General features: G+C 37.4%; 3 protein-coding genes across 3 annotated transcripts in view; all 3 read right to left on the reverse strand.

The window, feature by feature from the left end:
- The window catches only part of LOC110376616 (solute carrier family 2, facilitated glucose transporter member 2), a 324,460-nt gene extending 302,236 nt beyond the window's left edge, over positions 1-22,224 (reverse strand). The window contains exon 1 of the mRNA XM_064041412.1: positions 22,214-22,224. The gene's annotated coding sequence lies outside the window, so the exon portion shown is untranslated. The remainder of the gene's footprint in view (positions 1-22,213) is intronic.
- Positions 1-26,339, reverse strand: part of LOC110376605 (uncharacterized peptidase C1-like protein F26E4.3) — a 58,175-nt gene that overhangs the window by 27,855 nt on the left and 3,981 nt on the right. Inside the window, exons 2-3 of the mRNA XM_021335152.3 lie at positions 3,538-3,680; positions 2,430-2,601 (exon numbers count right to left, since the gene is read on the reverse strand). Of these exons, the coding sequence (XP_021190827.3) occupies positions 2,430-2,601; positions 3,538-3,680 (315 nt within the window). The remainder of the gene's footprint in view (positions 1-2,429; positions 2,602-3,537; positions 3,681-26,339) is intronic.
- Positions 21,220-26,078, reverse strand: LOC110378482 (uncharacterized). The gene is made up of 2 exons (XM_049840765.2): positions 25,255-26,078; positions 21,220-24,705 (listed from the first exon to the last, which is right to left on the reverse strand). Exon 2 carries the CDS (start codon positions 24,694-24,696, stop codon positions 23,524-23,526), a length of 1,173 nt encoding a protein of 390 aa, XP_049696722.2. The 5' UTR covers positions 24,697-24,705; positions 25,255-26,078; the 3' UTR covers positions 21,220-23,523.

A 26,339-nucleotide genomic window follows, 5' to 3' on the forward strand; every position in this document is an offset into this window, starting at 1 on the left:
CAATGAATTTGGCATAAAAAAGTTTGACCATATCTTTGTCGCAGGGATATGATAAAACGGGGATTTGATCAATTCCCTAAGGGATTTGTTCAATTCACTAGATTTGTTTAGAGAAAAGATAAAATCGTGTTGTTACTTTAACATCCTCCGTGATTTGATCAAATCCCTTAGGGAATTGATCAAATCCCCGTTTTTCATACATTTTCCCTGAAAAAAACTCAATCAAAACTAGATGACAATAACTAAATTCAATTATATTTTTATAGCGACCACTTCGAGTATACCTAGTGTTGCCACTTTCTTCTGTTTCACTTTCTACAAGTTCAATATTAATAAAGTTTATCTTTACTAGTTATTTATAAGTATCAGGTCTTGTGGAAAGCTTTGAATAGAAATGAAATTGGTAGACTTACTAGTATTTGTAACATATAATGTACCTATCTACTTGTCGTATTTGTACCATATTTTAAAGGCAAGCTAGAAGGGAAAAGTATGTATTTGGGAATATTTTATGTAATAAAATTAATGTTTTTTTTTTCTTTAATTATGTCACTGGTTTATTAACAGAAATAGTTTTCGCAAACTACTTCTTAATTTATTGCTAGCTTCGGCCCGCGGTTTCACGCGTGTTTTGAGAAAACCATTTGAGTACCATACACGGATGGGGGAAAAATATAATTTGACATTATTTAGCTCCGTTAAGAGCCAGGTATCCAAGAGCGATGTCATAGATTGTAAAGCGAAGTGGGGAAGAAAAATTAGGAAAGCTGACCATGTGGGATACAAAGCAGGAAAGAGTTTTTAACGGTAAACTATTTTCTTTTAGAGCAGGCTTTTTTATCCAGGCTCGTAAATAGGCCTATCAATTGAAACCTGGGTCATCAGTTATTTATAGAATCTTTTTTCCTCCTTTTTTAAACACATCAATTTCAAATATTATGTCATGCAAAATGACAAATGACGTCTGACGTTTCAATAAGCCGTCAAGATCAAATAATGAATTGGTAACAATTATTCGGTAATACGAACCAATTCTAGAGGTGAGGGTCAGCGGAGTAATAGAATACAAATGATTCAAGGTTGAGAGGATTTGCATAAAAGTGAATCGCTTGTGTTTGTGCAGAAATAGAATTGGAGTAATTTACCGTGAATTTTTAAAATGACAAGTTGCACAGTAACTTGTTAAAGAGGTAGGAGGATATACATAAAAATGCAAAAGAAAAAACGCGATATTTAAAATTACTATACCTATTATTATAAAGGTCTTATAGTTTGGTTGTTATTTTTTCGCGTATTTGAAGAGAACGGAACGTCTTGAACGGATTTTGATTTCATCTGACAGTAAAAATAGTTCATATATAAGAATAACGTACCTAACCTATCTAGCACATAAGAATAATCACATAGGTACCTAGTTTTTATTTGGGTGAGAGAATAGTTCCCTCGGGAGGCAGGTGAAACCGCTGACTGAAGCTAGTATTTGGAAATGTTGCATTCATTTATTATTCCTTTATTTTCTTAAGTATAAACAGGTATAAAATACCAGAACCGCCTCAACCCAATTTAATTCCTAATTCCCAACACATTAAATAACCCATTAAAAAAATTAGGCTGGCAACACCTGCTTTTAAACGATTAATAGCCTGTTGACAAAATAAAAGAGTGTCAAAATTACCAGGGCATTATAAAATATAAGGTGATTTTAAATAAGATTTTGATTAATCCGTGTATCAAGAAAATGAGGTCGAGAACCTCATTATGCATTTGCGAAGAATTCTTTAGTGGCAGTATTTCGTAAACTGTGTGTCATTAAAAGATATTCTTGTTTACATTGTGTGAAAGTTTTATTGGTAAGAATTAGAGTAGACCGAGCTATCATTTGTTAAACGTAATTTGGCGACAAAACAAATCTATTTTACGTACGTGCCGTGCTCTGAATCCAGAATTATATTTTCGCTGTTTTATTAGAAAACTGGTATAATTTTGTTATTTATAAAAAATATCTTTGATGCTTTTTAGTTTTCTTAATAGAATATATTTTAATTAAAATGTAAATATGCTTTTTAAAAAATGAAAATTAAATATATAAAATATTGATAAAATAATGAAAAAAAACGTTGTTTATAAAGAAAAGAAGAAAGATTGCTGGGAAAATTATTCTATTAGATCGACCTGTTACCTAAATATGTAATGGAAATGATGATGATGGAGCCGGCAGATATGAACTGGAACTCCACCTTCTGGTTAAGGGCTGACTAAAAGTTCGTAGTGTGCGGATAGGCTAAAATTACTTTTTATTACTTTAGTTTACTGTATTGTTTGAGCTTTTATTTGTAGGTCTTCATTGTCAATTTAACTTCTCCGGTTTATATAATTGGCATTAAAGCAATGTAAAGAAAGTTGGAAAAATAAAGAAATACTTCACTCACCACTTATGGCAGTCTTTTTGCACGGTTTCTCCTTTAGCGTAGTACTGTGATCCAAACTTGCAACCTTGGACTGTCTCCTGAATTTCTCCGAGACAGACCTGAGGGTAGTCGGGACAGCAATCGTCGTGGCCTGCTGTCCTGTTGCAGAACTCGTCACAATAGCATTTGCTGTCTGTAAGAGAAAGAAATACTTAGGCCCAAGCACGGAGTAAAAAAAGATGAGCGAAGTTAGTAATAATGTCTGGACATCTTTCCACACAAGGTCGGTTAGCCCCATACTAAGTTATTAATAAACTTGTGTTATGGGTGCTAACACAACTGATAAACTACATATAGCTACAAATATACATGTTGTACCCAGACCACGGCCAACATGCATGCTCATCACACAAATGTCGACCGAACTGGGAATCGAACCCGGAACCTCAGGTTCGGCAGTCCGGCATGGTGACATTCTAGGTCAAATAGGTACGGCGGAGATAGCCTAAACGATCAGTTACAATACAAGTGAACTAACAAGGCGTTTGGGTTATTTATTTATTTATTTATAATACTTTTTGCACAAATAGTACAATGGCGGACTTAACGCCTTAGGCGTTTTCTCCCAGTCTACCTTTGGGTGGTGGGGAAATAGCAGTGGTAGGTGCAGTTTTTAATACAATCTACATGCAAGGAGAAAAAAAAATATATATATATAGAATATATGGACAATAATACACAAAATATATACATACATACATACATATTACATTTGCCATGAATAAAAAAAGAATAGAAAAAAAAGCTATGGTAGCGATTCTGCCAATTTCTTGTGAATGTGGTCGCGTAGTTTCTTTTTAAAGGAATATCGACTGTTAACCATCCTGATTTCCAGAGGAAGCTCATTCCACAGAAGAATGGATTTAACGAAAAAGGAAGAATGAATGATGTCTGAACGGTGAGTAGGGCAGTGCAGAAGACGATTATTTGAAGAACGAAGATTTAAAGACCAAGTTAAAGACAAAATGAGCTGATTTCTATGGAGTTTCAGGTAAAAATTTTCAAAGTGAACAGTTCTTTTCCAAGTACTTCTAAAGCCAGCTACTAGAAAATGTTTGTATCCACGTACCTAAGATCCTATGTGAGCATCCATCCTGCCTGTCTTTGCAGCACTGTCCTGTCAGACCACAGTACGGTCCAGGAGGTAGATCAGGCCCTGAGTACGCTAGAACTAACGCCAGTGCACCGAAGAACACCAGCAAAATATGGTTTCTGAAACAAGAAGAAACAGGGTTTTAGGAAAATGATGTTTGTTAAAATTAACTTCCGTCTAGCCAAGGGGTACCGGGTTGCCCGGGTAACTGGGTTGAGGAGGTCAGACAGGCAGTCGCTCCTTGTAAAACACTGGTATTCAGTCGCATTCGGTTAGACTGACAGCTGATCAAAACTGGAAAGGAAAAGGCTCGGGAGATGATGATGATGATAGAAGGAATTTCGTATTGCCTACGACCGTTGGCGTTCCTTGGGGGAGGCCTATGTTCAGCAGCGGATGGCAATTGGCTGATAATATAATAATGATGAACTTCTTATCGGTCGCGGATTTAATGTAACAAGCTCTATCATTTTAGAGGTAGTTTTCTCGATTCTACCTGACGACCTCTTACGTGGAATTTTTAATACTAATTGCTACTAAGTGGCAATCCAGTTTTATGTGCCCTCCCAGTCACGGGGGGATTATATGTACCGCCAACTTCGCGACTTCGAGATGTTTTGGAAAAGTTATTTTATCTAAATATAATAATAATATATCAATATCCGATCCGAAAATTTAGCCATGAGCGCTTTATAAGAGTTTTATGGTCATTGGACTAAAGTGGCAGAAACTAAAGAATAAACAGGCTGTTGGTTACAATTGATAAAAATACAAGAAGTTCTAGAAAATGGAAAGAAATTATTAATTTAGAACGCCAAATCTATGCCTATTGGCACTGTTATCAAGAACATTCGTAAGAAATGGGTCATCGCCCTCTTAGAGTTCAAAGAATATATTCACAGATGCGACAGTTGTGAAGTAAAACAAACGATAAATTCACACGACATTCCTAGCTACGCTAAAAGCTGTAATAAATTTAAAACAGACGCGATTATTTTTGCATCATATAATATGTAAGCAGTAGAGACGACACGGTCGCAGTTTTGCAAGGTTCACTAAGATTTTTTTTACTGTCTCCCTCCGCTGAAGCAAATAGATTCTCTTTGCTCCATTTATTTATGTTTTACATAAATAATTTTCTCGGATAGATGACAATACCTTTAATACGATATCGTGAAACGAATAACTAAAAAGAATACCTACAGTTTCTTTAGAGATATTTTAAAGTAGGGATAATCATCATCATATGCCTAGTCTTTTCTCAACTATGTTGGGGTCGGCTTCCAGTCTAATCTGATGCAGCTGAGCACCAGTGTTTTACAATGAGCTAGGTACTGGATAATAGGTATAATAGTAAGTAGTAATTTTTTCTTGTCTGTTCTGCAATATTAACACAATCTTTGCCTATCAGTCTTTACGGCATATAAATTGCTGCTATCGTAGCTAATGTTTTCATTTGTTTTTGTTAGTGTAAACATTAAACTTCCTAGCGTTGTTTTATGGCCCAAGAGTTGAACATGACATTAGCTTCTAAGTTATTAATATATTCTTCGTTATCCTTTACACTTTCTAATGTTGTATGGTATATCTTTACTAATAATATAAAGAGGAAAAACGTTCGTGTTCGTTTGTAAGTACTTACCGCAATGGCTAGGACTACAAAACAGATTTGAAAATAGCTTTTTCACCAGGTAACCATGGGCTATATATTTTTTTCGGGTAAGTACGTGAATTTATTGTTAAAATACTTTTAGATATTTTGAGTATATGGCTCACATAAAGACAGAAGGTGGTAAAGAATCTCATTTTCATGCTGAAAAAGGCCATTTTCATTAATAAATGTGGGGTTTATTGGATGCTGAGCAGCTTACGGGCAATCATCAGACAAAACCGGGACTAGAAACTAGTATTATCATACCAGACACTTATCCTTAAATGTCAGTAGGTAGTTGAGCTCGAGAGGGCCAAGTCATGTACTCTTAGCCTTACCTTCACAAATAAGTAGGTACTCATGCTGCACTCGAATACTTATGCTAAACTTGACTGTACTCAAGGCCTAGGTAACGGATCTTAGATCTTAGGATTGCTATGCATAAATACTGCGGCCTTTTAGTTAAATGAAATTTAACATATGAAAGAAATATAAGTAGGCTGTCATTGAATATCCTTGCCAATCGTTACGGGTACTCAGAAGCCAGTAAGTCTGACAGATAGATGAGATAGGCAGTCGCTCCTTGTAAAGCACTGGTACTCAGCTGAATCCGGTTAGACTGAAAGCCGACCCCAACATAGTTGGGAAAAGACTTGGTAGATGATGATAAAAGAAATATAAGAACACATGACCGTGTTTCGGAGGGCATGATAAACTGTAGGTCCCGGCTGTCATTTGAACATCTTTGGCAGTCGTTACGGGTAGTCAGAAGCCAGTAAGTCTGACAACCAGTTTTAACTAGGGGTATTGGGTAGCCCGGATAACTGGGTTGAGGAGGTCAGATAGGCAGTCGCTCCTTGTAAAACACTGATATTCAGCTGCGTACGGTTAGACTTAAAAACGACCCCAAAGTTGTTAGGAAAAGGCTAGGCAGATGATGACAATAGAAATATAAATAAAAGCGTTGTTAAAAAATAACGGGTATTTTGAGCTAACAATAATAAAAATAATGTCAGGAAAGAAAATTAACACAACAAAATTTTAAATGGTCGTGCGAATTGGAGCGTTTGTACAATTTAAGATTTTTTTCAAAATAGCAAACACGTGCTATACTTAATGAATGTGACGTTTTTAATTATTTTGTCATTGAGTCTAGAATTTTATTGTAAAACGGACTGGTTTATTGCCTGGGAAGTAAATATCTTTCAGATGTGGGTTTTTTGTACATTACGAGGACTCAATTACAATATTATGACATCTTAAGTATTAAACGGTTTAATGAACTAGAATAATTTATTATAAACGATTTCATTTTTCAGTTAAGTTTGTTTTTTTTTGTTATGTTCATCAGGGCTAATACAGCGGTTTCAAGGCAAAAAGGCTTAACCGTTTTAACCAGACCAGACGAAGAAGTCAACGAAAAATGCGATTTAAATGAAACAGAATAATATTTTTGTTTCCAGTTTATTTTTTATAGAAATCTATTTCTGTCAAATGATGCCAGAAAGCTCAATTGATTTCGACACAAAAGACAAACAAAATATTAAAATAAAAACTACAGTTATTCTCAAAACAATACTGAATGAACGTGAAAAATAAGATGTAACATCACACGAACCACGATACAGCGTCTCGTGCCAAAATTCATCAATAACTGTCAAGGCGTTTCGTAGTGATTGAGCAACAAACACACAAACACTGATTTATTATAGTAGTGTTTATTCTCTTAAGCTTACATGTAGATTTGTATTATATTGCCCTTGTCTTAAGTTTAACAAAGCCTTAACAAACGGAAAATAAATCATTCGTCCACTTAATGTCGATTTCTATAGAAAATTTACGACGCGGCACCTCAACAACTTTATTTTTGCGGCTGTGAGTGATGCAAATTCGAACACTTAGTATGAAACCTTTTGACTTTGAGTTACATTTGTAAGTTTGTTTTCAGTTATCTCAAGTTTCTATTAGGATTATAGTTGTTTTGTTTTAAATGTCTGTGTGTCGTTTTACTGTGAATTGTTACGAAACTAATGGAAGTAACATAAACATATGGGGGATTTTTCTTGTAAACTTCAAAGGTGAGGTTAAACGTCAATTTTAACGAATTGGCAGGTCAGGTTAAAAGCTTAGTAGAATAAATTCCCATTGAGATAATTAACAGGGCACAATATCAAAATAAGAACCTCTCTCTGCACTGTTGGTAAGTTATTTTAAAGCCCCTTAACTATTTTTTCGAATGTAGCGAGTTAAATCAAAGTCATATCATATACATTAATACATTTAAATAAAATAAAATATCCACGACACGGTGAATCGAGTTTCAAATCCGTTTCAAACAAGTTTAAAAGACACGGTTTGTACCGAAAAATCGGTTACCATAGATAATAAAAGATAACATACAACCTTCTTGGTCATGGTCTATGACGTAATAGGACATGAATACTGGCCAGTTAGCATAGAGTTGTTAATTTGTTACAATAATACAAAACGAACAGAACTGGCCGTTTTTAGACTGTTTATTTTAAAAATAGAATGTAGGATTTTTCTTTTTTTTCAATTTGGTTGTCATCTGACCACATTCGGCATGATCCGACGCTGAATTGTATACCTATCTACTTTCATATGACATTATTACAAATCAAATTGGTAGATGAATTCCTTTATTTACATACGTAGGTATCTACTAAGTTGTTTATAATCAACAGACGCAGTCTACTACGAGTAGGAATTTATTAGCAATACAAATTAGGATAGATAAGTGCTATCAATAATTTCACAACCAGGGTCTTTAGGATCGACCCTAACATGTGTGTATGATTCATACGATAGATATTGTTTGCATATTTCAAGCTCTTGAATAATTTTACTTACCTATATCAGTTAGCCTAAACAACGTCTATTGTGATAACTACAATTAACTCCGAATTTCAATAACCGATCTATCGATTGTTTTGTGACAGAATTTTACTATGAGCTTCATATAAATTATGTCTTTCAATTTCTAATCGAAAAACCACCGAGCGGGTTCACCCACTTCTCTAGAGAAATACTCTGAGTACTGGGATATAAAGTAAGCTTAAAGCCTTCCTCGATAAATAGGCTATCCAATACGGAATATTTTCGTCAAACCAATAAACTCATCAGTCAATGAAAGTCAGAATTGCAAAGTTATGTGGTGCTATCTATGCTTCCATGGTAAAAAGGCCTAAACCTTTTCCTACTCAACTTCGGAACAAACGCTAGGAATGCATTCAAGCGATCACATTACATAGTTGCATCAAATAAAGGTCAGCAGTTTCCAGAAAATCAATGCGACCCAATTTGTTGATTGGCTCTCAGAATCGCAAATCAACTCGCTAGGTGCATCTGTTAGTTTGTTTTGTTTTAGTTGTTTATCATTATATTGTAAACGACATTGTTTTAAATATTTTAGCTTTGTCACACTAGCGGATTCCCCGCAGTTTTCCCAACTATGTTGGGGTCGGCTACCAGTCTAACCGGATGCAGCTGACTGCTGAGTACCAGTGCTTTACAAGGAGCAACTGCCCTATCTGACCCCCTCAACCCAGTTACCCAGGCAACCCGTCATCCCTCCAACCCGTAGTTGACAATTGTCACGCGGAAAACTTGGGTGGAAAATCAGCTTTTTTTGAAACGCTGTTAATTACAATTTGCAGTACCTATTGACTCGTACTTTCTATAGTTGTACAAGAAGTAAGTGCATTTATATTGTCTTTTTATGGATATGTTGAACTAAGATCGAAAGTCGCAGACAGATGACAATTTTTATCCGAGTATAATACCTTCAAATACACATTTCAATAAAGGGAAATAACCTTATGAATGCAAAACTAAAAGGCTAATCTCCAGACCATCTCATATTATAATAATATTTGTATCAAATGCATTCAAAGTCACGATTCCTTTGCAAATCGGCATCATAACCGTTAAGCTACACGGAACTCTCTTCCTACATAAAATCAATTTAATAAATCATAACTAAAGTTTAAACTTCACACACTGCAGACTAAACAGTCGGCCGACAGTTGACCCGATAGTTGGCAATTTTTTTTAAGGAAAATCTGTCATCATCTTCATCATCCTCCGAGCCTTTTCCCAACTATGTTGGGATCGGCTTCTAGTCTAACTGGATTTAGAGTACCAGTGCTTTACAAGGAGCGACTGCCTATCTGACCTCCTCAACCCAGTTACCCGGGCAACCCAATACCAATTGGTTAGACTGGTGTCAAACTTACTGGCTTCTGAATACTCGTAACGACTGCTAAGGATGTTCAATGACAGCCGGGACCTACAGTTTAACGTGCCATCCGAAACACAGTCATTGGTGTCTAAGATACACGGAAATCTGCATCTCTGTCAGTTTCCAGTCGGTCCGATACCGGCTAAATACCTGATCTTTGTAATGTGCGTTGCCGTGTAGCGACGGCTTAAGAATACATATGTCGCTACCCCTTCTTCCAGTGGGTGTCGTAAAAGTCGACTAATGGAGTATAAAATGCACCAAACACCAGTGCAAGAGAAGGAAAACTCGGAAAAAACCCTCTATCAACCCGTCTGGCCAGCGTGATAGCAGTAGGCTAAATACCTCTATGAGCAGCACAAAAAAGCCACGGCCCCTAGTTCCCGGCAGTCCCGCTATTCCCGGTCATGGTGGCGACCGTGGTTACGGCGGGGCAGGGGGTGCGAAGAATCTCCGGGTTACGGGAGGCCACCAAACAAAACTGACTCTGGCGACGTACAACGGCCGCACGCTACGGCTTGACTCGCATCTGGCGCAACTCGAGGTGGAACTTGGGAAGATTAGGTGGCACATATTAGGGTTATGTGAAGTTCGAAGGGAGGACACCATAACCCTCGAATCAGGTCACCTAATGTACTTCCGAGAGGAGACCAACAATCCCAAGGTGGCGTTGGGTTTCTGGTTAATAAGTCCCTAGCTGATAACGTTGTGGAGGTGTCTAGTGTGTCGAACAGGGTAGCGTACCTTATCTTAAAGCTCACCGACAGGTATAGCCTCAAGGTAGTGCAAGTGTACGCACCGACCTCGACACATTCAGACGATGAAGTGGAGGATATGTTTGATGATATATCAAGGGCCCTCCACTTCACTACAAAGACCCATTACACCGTTGTCATGGGGGACTTTAACGCTAAAGTGGGAGTACAGATTTGCGGCGAATCGGCAGTAGGATCCCATGGATTTGGAAGCAGGAATCATAGGGGGCAAATGCTCGTCAACTTCCTCGAACGTGAGGGGCTCTTTTTGATGAACTCTTTTTTCAAAAAGCAGCCCCAAAGGAAGTGGACGTGGCAAAGCCCCGACACTATGACTAAAAATGAGATTGACTTCATCATGACGAACAAGAAGCACATCTTCAGAGACGTCTCCGTGATCAATAGGTTTAATACCGGTAGCGATCACCGACTTGTCCGAGGCTCTCTGAATATCAACTTCAAGGCTGAACGTTTCCGTCTGATGAAGGCCAGGCTCCGACCAACACTGCTCCAAACCATGACAGGATCTGAAACGCTCCAATCAAATTTGGAGAACCGATTTGCCGCCGTGGAAACCACAACAGACGTTAACCAGAACCACGAAAATGTGGTTCGGATCCTCAGGGAGGAAGGTTCGAGATTCTGTAACATGCAGCGTAAGGGCAAGAAATCAAAGCTTTCGGAAGAGACATTAGGGCTTATGAAGAGACGACGTGAAAACCCACCTGTCACTTCGTCAGCTAAGCGGGCTCTAAACCAAGAGATCAACAAGCACGTACGACGCGACCTCCGGTGCTCCAATACTCTTGACATTGAAAGAGCAATTGAGCTGAATCGGGGTCAAAGGTGTTCGTACAATCTCTTGGAAGAAGCCACTTGACGAAGCTGACCACAACAAGTGGAGAAGTCGTTTCTTCGGTGCCGGCAGTCCTTTCGGAAGTGGAAAATTTCTATGGCCGGTTATACGCATCGCATGCATCTCAACCTGATCCCGGAAATGAGGATTCTAGAGCCACATTAACACGCCATTTCACCGAAGACCTGCCAGAAGTCAGCAGTGGCGAAATCGAGATCGCTCTGAGACAGCTCAAAAATGGAAAAGCCCCTGGCGAGGATGGCATTACAACAGAGCTTTTAAAAGCAGGAGGTAAGCCCGTACTGGGGGAGCTCCAGAAGCTTTTTAATGCCGTCCTGTTTGAAGGAGAACTCCAGAGGCGTGGAGTAGGAGTGTTGTCGTCCTGTTCTTCAAAAAGGGAGACAAAACCCAGTTGAAGAACTATCGACCCATTTCCCTCCTAAGCCACGTCTATAAGCTGTTCTCAAGAGTGATCACGAACCGACTTGCGCGAAGACTCGACGAATTCCAACCACCGGAGCAGGCTGGGTTTCGGAGCGGATACGGCACCATAGACCACATCCACACAGTGCGGCAGATTATACAGAAGACCGAAGAGTATAATCAGCCCCTGTGTCTAGCATTTGTGGACTATGAGAAGGCCTTTGACTCGGTTGAAATCTGGTCTGTTCTGGAGTCCCTGCAGCGTTGTCAAGTAGATTGGCGATACATCCAAGTGATGAGATGTCTCTACGAAGCCGCTACAATGTCCGTCCAAGTACAAAATCAGCAAACTAGGCCCATACCGTTGCATCGAGGAGTGAGACAAGGGGATGTTATTTCCCCGAAACTGTTCACTAATGCAATGGAGGATATGTTCAAGACGCTGAACTGGAAAGGACGTGGCATCAACATCAATGGCGAACACATCTCTCACTTGCGATTTGCTGACGATATCGTCATCATGGCAGAAACGCTGCAGGACCTACAACAAATGCTGAACGACCTGGCTGAATCTTCTCTACGCATCGGCCTACGGATGAACTTGGACAAAACCAAGGTCATGTTCAATGAACATGTTCTACCGGAACCGATTGCGATACACGGCGCCGTTCTCGAAGTTGTTCGGAAATATGTATACCTCGGGCAGACATTGCAGTTAGGTAGAAACAACTTTGAGGACGAGGTGAATAGGAGAATTCAGTTGGGTTGGGCTGCATTTGGGAAGCTACGTCGAGTCCTAACATCGTCGATCCCACAGTGCCTAAAGACGAAAGTCTTCAATCAGTGCGTCCTACCTGTCATGACTTACGGAGCCGAAACGTGGACACTGACGGTACGGCTGGTCCACAAGTTTAAAGTCGCTCAGCGGGCTATGGAAAGGGCTATGCTTGGCATTTCTCTGAGGGATCGCATCAGAAATGAGGTAATCCGTCAGAGAACCAAGGTCATCGACATAGCCCACCGAATCAGCAAGCTGAAGTGGCAGTGGGCTGGCCATATTAGCCGAAGAACCGATAACCGTTGGGGTAAACGAGTTCTAGAGTGGAGACCACGACTCGGCAAGCGTAGTGTAGGACGTCCTCAGGCACGGTGGAGTGATGACTTGCGCAAGACGGCTGGCAGGAGCTGGATGCGAGTAGCCGAAAATCGATCTCAGTGGCGTGCACTTGGAGAGGCCTATGTCCAGCAGTGGACTGCGATAGGCTGATGATGTAATGTGCGTACTTCCATTCATCTTCATACTGATTTATAAGCCCAAACAAACTATCGGCCGACTAAAAGTTTGCAGTGTGCTGGTAGACTTAATAATAATGCATCATTATTAAGGGACCTTTTAGTCCAATATGACAAGCTAAATTGAACTTTATTGCTGAAAGTTACAGTTGGTATTGATATATAATTGATTCGCGTTGGTCTGATCGATAGGGGCGATTAAAATTGATAGGGATTTTGATTGAAGATGCAATGTTCTGTATTTTATGTTATTGTGGAATGTCTTTTGAAAATACGTACTTAATGTGTATGAAATTAACTTATATCTAAGTGAATCTTGGACACAAATGACTGAAATGAAAGGTGGAGGAATGAAAGGTGAAAGAAAACATCTTGAGGAAACCTGGACTATAAAGTCTGTAATCAGCAACCCGCATTGAGCAAGCGTGGTGATTAACGCTCAATCCTTCTCCGTGTGAGAGGAGGCCACAGCCCAGCAGTGGGACGATAAAAAGGTTTTTGGTGATTCTGTATAATGTAGGTAATTTGACGTAAAAGAGTGTAAAATCGACACTCTTTTTACCTTTTTAACGGGGTTTACGAAGTGGATCCCACGGGCTGCGGGTAAAACCACTAGCAGAAGCAAGTTAAATGTAAATATAAGTAGGTAATGTAAATATAAATTACTTAGTTTTGCCAGACATGACCTAATTCCTCAATGTCAAAACTTTACATTTATGTACGAATATTTCAATTAAAGTATCAAAATGATGTGTTTGCGCAGTTGTGCATGTTTTATTGTGCTGTTAGACTTCCTTGTTTTTTAATTTCAGTTTTTTATTTAAAATGTCTTTGTAAACCTTGCCGTTCATATATTACAAGTGTTTTGTTTATGGATTACTTACTTATCTGTATATCTATCGGAACATTTGTCCTCCCAGTTCTCGTTATACGTATCTGTCTAGAACCACTTCAGGCTAGTAATTGCTTTTCATCATGTTTGTTAAAAGAGTAAGAATAGTATTACAATGGAGGATTATAATTCTCCTTTTTACGTCCTCTGAAATACTATTTTTAATCATTGAAAAGAAGATTTTATGCTATAGCAGCTTTAAGTAAAATTTCTAATTTGAACGCACCGAAAATAAAACTAACGGTTGCGTTTGAATTCCGAATACAAAATATGGCGCTTTGTCACATCCGTTCAAATTAAGAGGTGTCATTCAAGAAGGCAGTAATAAATCTCTGTTGTAAGCAACCCAGGCTATCGTAGACTAAACAAATGTAATGACACGTCAACATGGAGAAAAAAATGACTAGCGGAGATATCATACATAACGCAAAATCTCGTAAAAAAGTAGCGCGAAAAATGCGGGTGTTTCGGGGGACGAGGAACGTTACTAGCTCCACCCTTCTATGGATCCTGTCTATTATTTTCGAAATTAAATCACCAATCGATCAAGACCATTCTTTGAGAGACAGGATTTGATTTGACAAGGAACCCGAACGTCTAGTTAGTTCTAGTAGCTGATCACGTCTGCCGTAGTCCATAAGTTACTTTGACCTACTAGAAGGTGAAGGTGCCTGACCAACCATTCTTTTGGCATCTCCGCTATCTTTCCTTCCTCCGTGGACACCAGTGAAAATACAACTCATTTTTACTCGGCTTTTGTTGAAAAACAAAACAATGTAAGTAGCATTAACATTTTGAAAGTATTGTGAAGTTGCAACGTCCATTCGAATTTTAATAAGTATTGGTTAAGTAATATGGTAATTTTTCTTTTATTTCTTTAGTTTTAACATTCAAATAACCTAGTGCTGTCACCTTTGTTTAAAAACATCTGTTATAACAAGGACATTTAAAATGTAAACAAAGCTGAAATATGTCTAGTTTAAACTAACACCATTTATGAATATAGAAACATTACTTAACTAAGACTTCGGATGATGTTCATTACAAAATTACAGATAGTGGCATATCATTTTCAATTGTAACAAACGACACGAAAATATGACCTTGACCTCAATAATTTCAACTACAGGTAAATATGGTAGCTCTTGTTCTAATTCCTTATCTTTTGTTTACATTTGTTTTGGAAGCAATTATGTTATCAAAACTAAATAGGCATAACAAAATACTCAAGCAGCTAATTTGCGAAATCATCACCTGCTACGCCCACTGTTGACAGCAAAAACGCGGTATCTGAATATCAGGTAGCCGAAATTTGACCTTGAACATTTTTGTGCGGTCGAAAAAAACTGTTGACATTTCATATTATGAACCTGATATCTTGCGGTATTTTTATGTTATAGATAACGGTCGGTATAAAGAAGCTCTAATTGCTATTGACCTTGGAATTCTTTCATGATGAACTAGTTAGAACCAATTTGTGAAGACGAAGAGCTCGTGGATAAATCAAAGCCGCGCGGATTGATCGATCATAAGGTTAAGCAACGCTTGTGTATGGATGACCATCTTGTCATGGCGATTTCTTCCGTGTTTCAGAAGACCCTACAAATCGGTGGGTCCCGGCTGTCATTTGAACATCTTTGGCTGTCGTTACGGGCCAGAAACTAGAAGGTCTGTCAACCAATCTTAGCAAGGGGTATCGTATAAATCGCCCGGGCAACTGGGTTGAGGAGGTCAAATAGGGCAGGCGCTCCTTGCAAAACACTGGTACTCAACCGCATCAGGTTAGACTGGAAGCCGACCCCAACATAGTTGGGAAAAAGCTCGGAAGATGAAATAACAAAGGAGTTCTAATTGTTGCAATTGACCTTGGCATTCCTTCATGATGAACTAGTTACAACCAATTTGTGGTGCACATAAATCTTTGCTTGTTTGTTTCCATGGCAATTCAGGAGTTATGCAACGCTTTGCTCGTGTCCGTTAGTTATTGTTAGAACATTGATGGCTGAAACTGAACTGAACTTTGATCAGTTTTTGTTTTAGGCTTTCTTATAAACGATACTTTTTTATTGTCACAATTTTGGAAGCGCAGTTTATCTATGCCTACATCGGTTGTTCTGTCTTCTTTAATTTCTTAAGGATACAGAAAACTGTGTCCTCCATATGTTACCTATTTAAGTTAAAACAAAAAGCTCTCAATTACTTCAAATGAGGTTTAATTAAACTTAATCCAAGTACAACCAATAATAAATTAATTATCTGTCAACACTTAAAATGGCCGACACCAATCTTTTGGCGCCAACTCGGTACGCATGCGTTAACCCGTTAATCCGCGATGGCGCCTGATCATTTAAGTCCGGTTTTTTTACTTTAAATACAGCCGAAAGCTTTTTGGGGTTAAGTTAAAGTGAACTCGATAATTGCAAAGTATGTCAACTTGATTTAAATTAAATAAATCGCGGACATTAAAATTATATGTCACTGTGAAGTTTTGATATCTCTGACAGTTACAATCTTAAGTTTGAAATTGGAATAAGAAAGAGTTAAAGAATTAAAACCTCTTTTGAAATAAGTCTGATTGCATTACATCGTTTTCGAGAGACGAACAACAAAATGGAAAATATAGAAAGTGCAAACAAAAATATCTTATAAACACGTTCCCCCATGAATAAAATTCTACATCTCATTTTACATAATCGCCATAGAGGAATTATCTTCTGATATTTTCCCGTGCTTTGCAAGTAGGTTTACATATGAATTTTTTTTCCCACCAATATGACCATTTTCCGCATATCCAGTTTTCCTTGTATTCTTGGAATATTTAAATAATCAAATACCTACCTACTTATTAATTGCTTGCCTATACAACATTTACCGTATTCGTCACACCTACGTAGAGAGAAAAACCGAATACTTATGAATCTGTTTTAACAGACTTACCCTCGCACTCAGAGACATTTAATGATTACTTATGTTACTCATAGAAATTCTGCTCTAAGGAACGGCTTAAGTAACCATTAAATGTCTCTGAGTGTGTCCAATAGACATATGTAATCTTTCTAGACTGCACTTGTTTTCAATATGGAATTATCATCCTCATCCTTATTCTAATTTCATTAGGGGTCGGCGCATGTCATCTTTTTCCAAGCTCTGTATCTAACGTCATCTCACAAGTAACATTATTTCCATCCATATCTTCTTTCACACAATCCATCCTTTCTTTGGTCCTCCCTTTCTTCGTTCATCCATCCACGTTCAAGCTCAAGACCTTTCTCAAGTCACAACTTAATCCTCATTTCTCTTCATCACGTGCCCAAAAAACAAAAAAGAAAAAAACTGGCAATGTTTACGCATTCTTCTGTGTCATACGTCAAATTAAATCTTATGTGTACGAGTCATCTTTTAGGAATGCCTTAAGTAATCGTACACATATTGTAAATGCGGATAAGCCCTGATTAGAATGCAAGTAATGATTTATAATGCAAACGTCATTGTTTAATATCATCATCATATCATCATCGTTTGCCTTGCCTTTTCCCAACTAAATAATAATATGTTACGGGTCGGTTTCCACTCTGGAATGTCTGAAGTGTGTGAAGTGGAGGTCTGGAATGTTTATTTGAAGGCTGGTGGAATGGGGCTGATAATTCCATGTGGGTAAAAACCCCGAATTCAATGAATAAAAAAAGGCTGGTGGATGCAGTGGAGATCCAGTGTTTTACATAAACGGCATGGACCACGTGCTTTCAATATTTAAATTTTCCAAAATGAGATGATATGTTTTACGATTTATTTCGATGATTGGGCCTTAATTAATTGCTGCCTTTCAGGCTTGTTTTAATTGTAACTAGACTATTCTATGTTTTTTTTCATACTAATGAATTAAAAGTGGTTCCTTTTGTGAACCATTAAAAATAAATGACTCAAAAATTATAATGAAAACAGTGATGTGATATCGTAAATTATTGTAACCTTAGATTGTAACTGTTCTAAATGACATCATACCTGCCAGCTAGACACAAAACCCGGTAGAAAAATAAATAAAATAAACATTAAAGCGATTTAAAATTCAGCCACGGTAGGAATCGAGAACCGTGAAATTGTAATAAAAATACGATTCTTTAGAAAAACGCGCTTTTGTTGGATACAAAGGACAAAAAGTATGATTATTGTTTATGGTATATCTAATAGTATAATCTGTGCACCGTGAAATCTTTTTGTTTTGTTTATGGTGAAGTCATAGATAATGGTGTCTATGTTATTCGCTATGGAGATATATCTACATATTATGGCCTAGAGTTATTACATAACATTATAAATTAGAACTAGGCATTTTCCCACAGTTTAATCCGAATCCACAAATAGAGCCTATGTTACTAGGGGACAGCCTTCCAATAGTGAAAGATTTTTTCAAGTCAGTTCAGTAGAGTCGGAGCTTATTTACAAACGAAAAAATATTTCCTCTTTGTTATAAAAGTTTATTTACCTAAGTAACTAAAGAATAAAAAGATTATTCATTTATGCAATAGTCGACTGGGAAAACCGCCAAAAACTATATCAATGCCACTTGACCGATTTACATTATTGTCTGATGCGAAAAATTAGGACACGAAAAATCTCGTAACGATTGAATAATGGCTACTATTTGAATAAAGTATCTATTGAAATGGTCTCAATTAAAAAGAACTGGGTTATGTGTTGAATATGTTTCTTTCAGCATTATTTATTAATATTAATAGGTGCTAAAAAAGAATCATAACTATGACTAGAATTGCTGAAAATTTAATAGGGTATCAGTGAAACTTCAACACTAGGGCCTGTTAGGTGATTAAACTTGCAAGTTAGTTAAAAATACATCAGTTCGGTTTTGTAGGCCACATGTATTTAAGAAGCTAAGATATACTTAATAGCTAAAACTGAAAGGGCTCTCAACGAACCTAAATTAAGTACATTATATATAACCTACCCACCCGGTAATAGTATCTCAAAAACAGTGAGAGTTAAAAATGGATCCATTAAGTACATCCCTACCTAAAATTAGCGTTTAACCTCTATGGCATTGTAGCTTTTACAGGAATAGATTTGGCTATTCTTAGTTAGATATTCTTAGTTTAGATATAAATAATAAGCACGTCTTAGACCGTTGACCTTCAAAATTATATGTAGTGGTATTTGAAAAACAGAAAAGAATACAAAATTGTGAAACAAGGTATCCTTGACTTTATTAAACTAATAACTTTTGATAAACTAACAATAACAACGAAAATACCAAAAGATATCCTTCAACATCAAAAAGAAAAGGGATCAATAAATAAATACGTTCAAAAACGCACTCGACGCCGATAATTTATTACGCAAACAAGTTCAGAAATTTCTTATAAATAAATTAAGAAGCTCCCATTACTTTTGACGTGGACAATGTAAACAAAACTTGATTGTTTAGTAGTTTAAAAAAATATATAAACATTATTTAAAAATAGTTTATTTTTATTAGTTTACCGAGGTATGTGGAAAAGGCCTAATAACCATAATAAATGGTTATAACCCTAATGTAAACAAGATGTATGTTTATAGGTTTTTCAACGTTTTTATTTAACATACTACTTATAGTTTGTTTCTGTGGTTAAATCATGGCCGTACTATAAAACTGTTACCGAGTTTATATTATAAGATATAAAAGAAAAGAGGTATGTTCATGTGTATTCAAATTAGTGATCAATTCTTTGAAGCCGTGCATAAATAAGGAAAACTTTTAAGTTTCCTCATTTTATTTTTCCAAATGCAATGGTAAATCTTAAGAGAATTCGATAACATTTTAAATTCTATGCGCATCTGGATAAGCACCTGATTAAATCAAAAGCTACACCTAAATATTTAAATTAAACACACCATCTTTTTTCTCGCATCTATATTCTCTATGGTCGAACCAATAAATCCTCTTTAAATTCAAATCAGACCGTTTTGTCAGTTCGCCATGCCATTTAGCTGTCAAATTCATTCAGACGGGCATAAGTTTAGTATTTTATTAGTCTAGACCGAATTATGTTATCTGTTTGGCATAAATGCTGATAAGGAAAAATGTGGACTAGTATTTCAGCAACATTTTGGCGCCTTGTGCATTAATTTTTATCTAGACTAAAATATAAATCTGTCAATACCATGGTCAGCCAGCTGTCAAAAGATAAATTAAAAATGAATGTCGTTAGATTCTGCCCGCGGGCTTGCCTATGCTCGCGTCCCGTGGGAACTATTTGGCGACCATAAAATACTTAATCTAATAATAAGAAGTAGGTTAACCATATAAATTTCAAGGCTATGTGTACTTTCAATAAGTGGCTACTCAAAACTGAAAGCATTATTGAAACCATACCGGTAGTCATAAGATCAGCGCTTTCAACCAAAAAGTCAAACTCACAATCTTTACAATATACCTAAGTCAAGTCAATAACTATAGATTGTTAAGTCATCTGAATGTCAACGCCTGTCTTCGTTATTAAATAGGTACTGTTCTTATAATAGAGACGTAACTTTTTGGACGTAAAATTCAATTGCATTGTCTAGACTTCCTTTTAAGTTTTATGACATTTTTGCAATTGCATATCATATAAAGAAACAGACATCAATTATTGGTCTGCAGTATTTTCGGGACATCTCAATTTAGACATGATTGTCTTATGGCAAAAATGTCACATTCTTGCCAAGGGCTGACCGGCTAACTGAGTTAAGGAGGTAAGATAGACATTCGCTGGTACTATGCTGCATCAGGTCATCTTGAAAACCGACTCCAACATAGTTGGTAAATGGCTAGACAGATGAATAATTTTTGGTATAGTCACCTACGTAGGTATTCTTTTCATGGTATTTGGTATATATTTTGAGTAAGTATTACGAATTGTTGTCTCCAAATCATTGAAATGGAACGAATTTCAATACATACATCTTTTAACAATTCAAGCATACATATTTGTATTGATACAGGTGAATTTTGGACCGATCGGGGACAATATCTGTCTGCACGAAGAAAATGGTGATCTTATAGTTTTACCAAGCAAGGGCTTTAAGAAACAATACTATAGTAGGATCCAATCAGCTTCTAAATAGGTCACTTGCATACTGAGGTCTTGAATACAGATTATAGCTCTTATCATTCTCGCTAGTTGTAAAGCCAATGAAGGGAAACGGCAGCCAACCTTTCTAACTATTGTAGTGCACACAATACGTTGTGTTCTAAGCTTTAAAGGTTTCTGGGACATTCCGATGTTGTACGCCCAGTTTCTAGAATATTCTTATCTTGATTTAGGACTTGATTTTTGTTTGGATCTAATGAAATGTCAGTTCGAGTGTCCTTATGAACAAGAAATGATAAGTTTTGGGTCATTCGTGTATGGTAACTTTTGGCGTTATTCTATTGAGGCTTGTCAAAAAGTTTACCATCTTTTAGTAAAAAAAGCGTAAGACACACTAGCTGATTTTCCGCACGGCAACGCCAAACAATTGACAATCACCGACACACACACAAACGTTGACAGTTGAAACAGCATGATAGGTTTGTGTAACGATGTATGTGCCGCGCGTCAAATCCACTAGTGTGATAGCTTTAGACAGTTCAATTCCCAGGTTTTATTGCTGAGTAATTTCTCTGTAACAGCTCACAGACTCGATTTATGTCTCGCCGGACTGTAATGATCTTGTCACCTTTTAAATGGAACTTCAATGTAAATCTGTCAAGATGTGTTTTGATTTCTTTTATCTAGATCAAATCTGGGACGTTAGAAACATGGGACTCAAATTGAGGTCGAGAACATTGTATGTACAATTACCTAGATGTGCTATTTGGAGCATATTAATGTCGGTCCTGCGCCTGGTCTCTCTCCGGTCGTGTCGGATTGCTGTCCCATCGGGCTATGAGAGTGAAGGAATAGTGAGTGCACTTGTGTATGCACAAATGCTTGTGCACTATAATAAGTCCTGCGCAGATGGCTGATCACCTTACATGTGTAAGACTCTTCTGGTTGTAGTGGTGGAAAGTGTCTCTAGTATACTCGTTGGAGAAAAACCAGTTTACTAATTCAGTTTACAATGAGCATTTATTCTCAAGTTTCACAAATTCGTATGTATTCGTATCTAAATCAAACACAAAATTACCAGCATTCAAATCGCTAACTACCAAAGCCAACCCCGACCAGCTAAGTCCCGTCTTTTATTCCCCTTCTTTTGTTTTTCTTTTTTTTTAAAGAAACCCGCGTTCCGTCTGACGTCAGTTGTCAGTTGCCAGTTTTACAATCGAAAGAGTTTTAAACACTATTAAATTGTAAAACCTTACACTCGACCATCCTGATGTCGTGTATGTCCTCATACACGTATTCACCAAACGGACCTTACACTTGGCTGATCGTGTCCTCGAGAAATCAAATAATTTAATAAAAAAAAATAATTACAATACAAATATTTGCGATAAGCGTCAAATCAATACATAGCTATAATTCTGATTCTAATAAAAAGAAAAATCTATATTGAACAGAACTATGAACCAACTATTAAATTTGTTAAATCATTATACCTAAACAAAACTCATTTAATTTACAACTCCAAAAGAATAATAACTTGAAAACAATATTAATACAATTATTATGTTTTGTTAACTAGGTATCTCGAACTCCATTTTCGAGAAATAATCTAACCATCCAATAATTATAACCAATGATTTGTCTAAACCTATTTGTCTAGGACTTAAGCCTTAAAACCATGAACTTGCCTCGACTCCACTTTCAAGGACTTAAATAACCATAAGCTTGCCTTGACTCCACTTTCAAGGACTTAAATAACCATAAGCTTGCCTTGACTCCATTTTCAAGGACTTAAATAACCATAAGCTTGCCTTGACTCCACTTTCAAGGACTTAAATAACCATAAGCTTGCCTTGACTCCACTTTCAAGGACTTAAATAACCATAAGCTTGCCTTGACTCCACTTTCAAGGACTTAAATAACCATAAGCTTGCCTTGACTCCACTTTCAAGGACTTAAATAACCATAAGCTTGCCTTGACTCCATTTTCAAGGACTTAAATAACCAAAATTGCCTCGAACTCCATTTTCAAGGACTTAAATAACCATAAACTTGCCTCGAACTCCATTTTCAAGGACTTAAATAACCATAAACTTGCCTCGAACTCCATTTTCAAGGACTTATTAAATAACCAAATATTTGCCTCGAACTCCATTTTCAAGGACTTCAAACATCTTGACAGGTCGAGGCTCGACTCCATTTCGCCCTCGACCTGGAACAAGATAAATAAAATACAGTAACGGTAAACCGGATTAACTAATTGTGTATACCTGAAACTAGGAGGTATGTAAATCATAAAAGTGCATTTAAATAAAAATAGAATAACATGTTGTAATAAAATTAAAATACATTTTAACATTTTGTAGAAAGATGAAATAACGTAAAAATATGAATCCCTACTTAATATTATAAATGTGAAAGTAACTCTGTCTGTCTGTCTATCTGTTACGTTTTCACGTCTAAACCACTGAACTGATTCTAATAAAATTTGGTGCAGAGATAGAGTTGACCTTGAGAAAGAACATAGAATACTTTCATCCCGGGTTTTTAAAGAATTCTCCTGGAACCGCGCCATAACCGAACTCTACGCGGGTGAAGCCACGGGCGGAAGCTTGTTTCATATAAAAACTCAAAAGTCAATCTGATATTCCGCTATTTCATCATCGTTTGCATCATCCACAGAGTCCGTTCCATCATCAACCTCTAAAACTTCTAAAACCCCTAAACGAATCCATGGTTTTATTCGGTCTATAGCTACGGTAGTTTTCTATACAACGTTGGGTTTATTCGTAGTTCCTGATTCTGAACAACTTTCAACACATTGACCTACCCTATTGCATTTATTACACCGGACTAAGGGCTTTGTGCATTTCTGATAGGGATGTCCAATTTCTTTACAATTGTAGCATCTTATATACTGATTTAAAGGTCCATTAGAGTTGAATTTATTGTTCGGTTTATCGTTATTTGTCGAGTTCAAGTTGCTGTTATTATTTGAAATTTGTTGAGTTAAACTTTCTTCGTTGTTGCTACACAAAAATTTTAAAAGTTGATCAGGCTCAACACAACGCAATGCTAAGGCACTAGACCTCAAAGTTCTATCGTTAATGCCGTGTATGATGCAATCGACGGCTTTCTTACCCGTTATTTCACATTGGTTTAAAAGCGCCAGTTTTTCGTAATAATAGATTTCAATTGAGTCATTAAACTTACACCTACGGTTCAACATATCCTCCAGGGACTGACCAAAATTCTGTTCGCATGGAAATGCATTAATTAATTTAGTCTGCCACTCATTCCAGCTATAGAGTATCGAATCTAGACTTTCGTACCAGGTTTTAGCCAGTCCTTGCAGTTTCTGCATAGCAAAATGTACAATAGTCTTGTCATCCCAACCATACACAGAAGCACATTCGTTGACCTTCTTCAACCAAACATCCATGCGCTGGCTTTTGTTAGTGGGATTAAATTCGGGCAAGATATTTTTATAATCCAAGTTTCTGTAGCTCGAATGTGTATTCTGAGAAGGCTGAGGCTGCAAACCTCCTTTAATAGACTGAATTATTTGTAAAATATCCTTGGAGGAAAAAGAAGGACTACATGACCTTTGCAACCGACGCCCGTTGCTAGCAGACTCGCGCTGTCTCTCGTCAACCCCGCCGTCCTCTTGTCGCCTTCGACGTGCGCCATGCTGCCGGCTTTCTCTCTCACGCTCTTCCTGCAGGTCTTGCTCTAACAAACGTAGACGTTCTCGTTCTCGCTCCACCGCCACTTCACGCTCCCTCAAGCGTAGGCTGTGGCTCCGGCTGTGGCTCCTGCTATGGCTGTGGCTCCGGCTGCGACTGCGGCTGCGGCAGCGCCTTCCACTAAACCGCGTGTGGCCCCGAGACGTGGACTCCAGACGATGATGACTTGCCTCACGTTCGGATCGTTGATCCATGGCCAGAACCTCAGGGAAAAGATTAACAAATTGGTTTAGTTTAAATAAACTTGAAATATTAGTTATCTCGGAAACGGTTAATCTTAGAACAAAATTAACAAAAAATTTCCCCCTTTTATACACCCTACCATGACGAGGCCCAGATTACAAGAGTCATCTATTTTGTTTATTAGAAATGTTTAGGTCTTGGAAGTCAACTATAGTAACACAGTCGGTAGGCGACCAATGGCTAGCTAGGTGAACAAAAGAAAATACCAATTTTGATCCTTAGTGCTGACACATGTCCTAGTACTAGTATAATGCCAACTAATTCTTCTTCCGTACATGTAGTAGTCACCTAGGTTCGAAGTCAAACCCTCTAAATCACGGTTATGGTCATAAAACGTAATAATGCTTACCAGTAAATAGGTAGTGATCACCGTGTTAACAAACATGCGTACAGTTTCGTCAATCATTTGACCATTTTGTTAAAATCTCTACATATCATTTTGTTTTATTTACCGGCAAATAAACTATCTTCTTAAACTTAAACTAAATGATAAAATAGTATGCACTTACGTGATATTTGTGGCCTTGGTGATCCCGCTTCTGAATTGTAAGACTCTTCTGGTTGTAGTGGTGGAAAGTGTCTCTAGTATACTCGTTGGAGAAAAACCAGTTTACTAATTCAGTTTACAATGAGCATTTATTCTCAAGTTTCACAAATTCGTATGTATTCGTATCTAAATCAAACACAAAATTACCAGCATTCAAATCGCTAACTACCAAAGCCAACCCCGACCAGCTAAGTCCCGTCTTTTATTCCCCTTCTTTTGTTTTTCTTTTTTTTTAAAGAAACCCGCGTTCCGTCTGACGTCAGTTGTCAGTTGCCAGTTTTACAATCGAAAGAGTTTTAAACACTATTAAATTGTAAAACCTTACACATGAGAACAGCTGCCGTGGCCGAAATCAGCTTTAGACGCCATTATTTGGACGGCGCGACGGTAAGCAGTTGTTTTGGACCGGAGCTTAGGCTGAGACTACACTATAGCGGAGCGGAGAAGTTTTTAAACATATAAGGAAATTCGTTATTCAAACATCTCGTCTCGCCCACTCAGTAGCATCCTTGAGAGGAGAAATTTCTCACTATCATTCTTAATTTCACATTAGTGAAGTCTGGGCCTTATAGTGTGAAGTACACATATGTTTGTAAACGCGCCCACGGAACAAATCCCAGTGTGGGTTGCTCTAGATTTTATTTAAACAAAAACAAGTGACATCGACTACTGTTCGAATAAATGCACAAGTCATGTCTCCAAAAATGTAAGTACGGAAGTCAATAGTGTTATCCTATGTCCAGGTAAAGGAGATAGGCAGTCGTTTCCCATAAAACACTGGTACTCAGATATTAGGAGTGGAAGCCGACCCCAACAAAGTTTAGAAAAGGTAGAGCAGATAAATGGTTTATTGCTGGCTTTCTAGAACCAGATTTTGACCACGTTTGAAGCAGGGAATTATTATGGATGATACCTATGTATCATCCATAATAATTCAAAATAAGCTTAATAATAAGCTTAATGTCACTTCCTGCAAATTCTATAATTTGCAGGAAGTGACATTAAGCTACATCTATACTTATGGCTGAAGAGTTTATTTGGTGAACG

The sequence above is a fragment of the Helicoverpa armigera genome, chromosome 25 (genome assembly GCF_030705265.1).
Source record: "Helicoverpa armigera isolate CAAS_96S chromosome 25, ASM3070526v1, whole genome shotgun sequence".
Taxonomy (NCBI): domain Eukaryota; kingdom Metazoa; phylum Arthropoda; class Insecta; order Lepidoptera; family Noctuidae; genus Helicoverpa; species Helicoverpa armigera.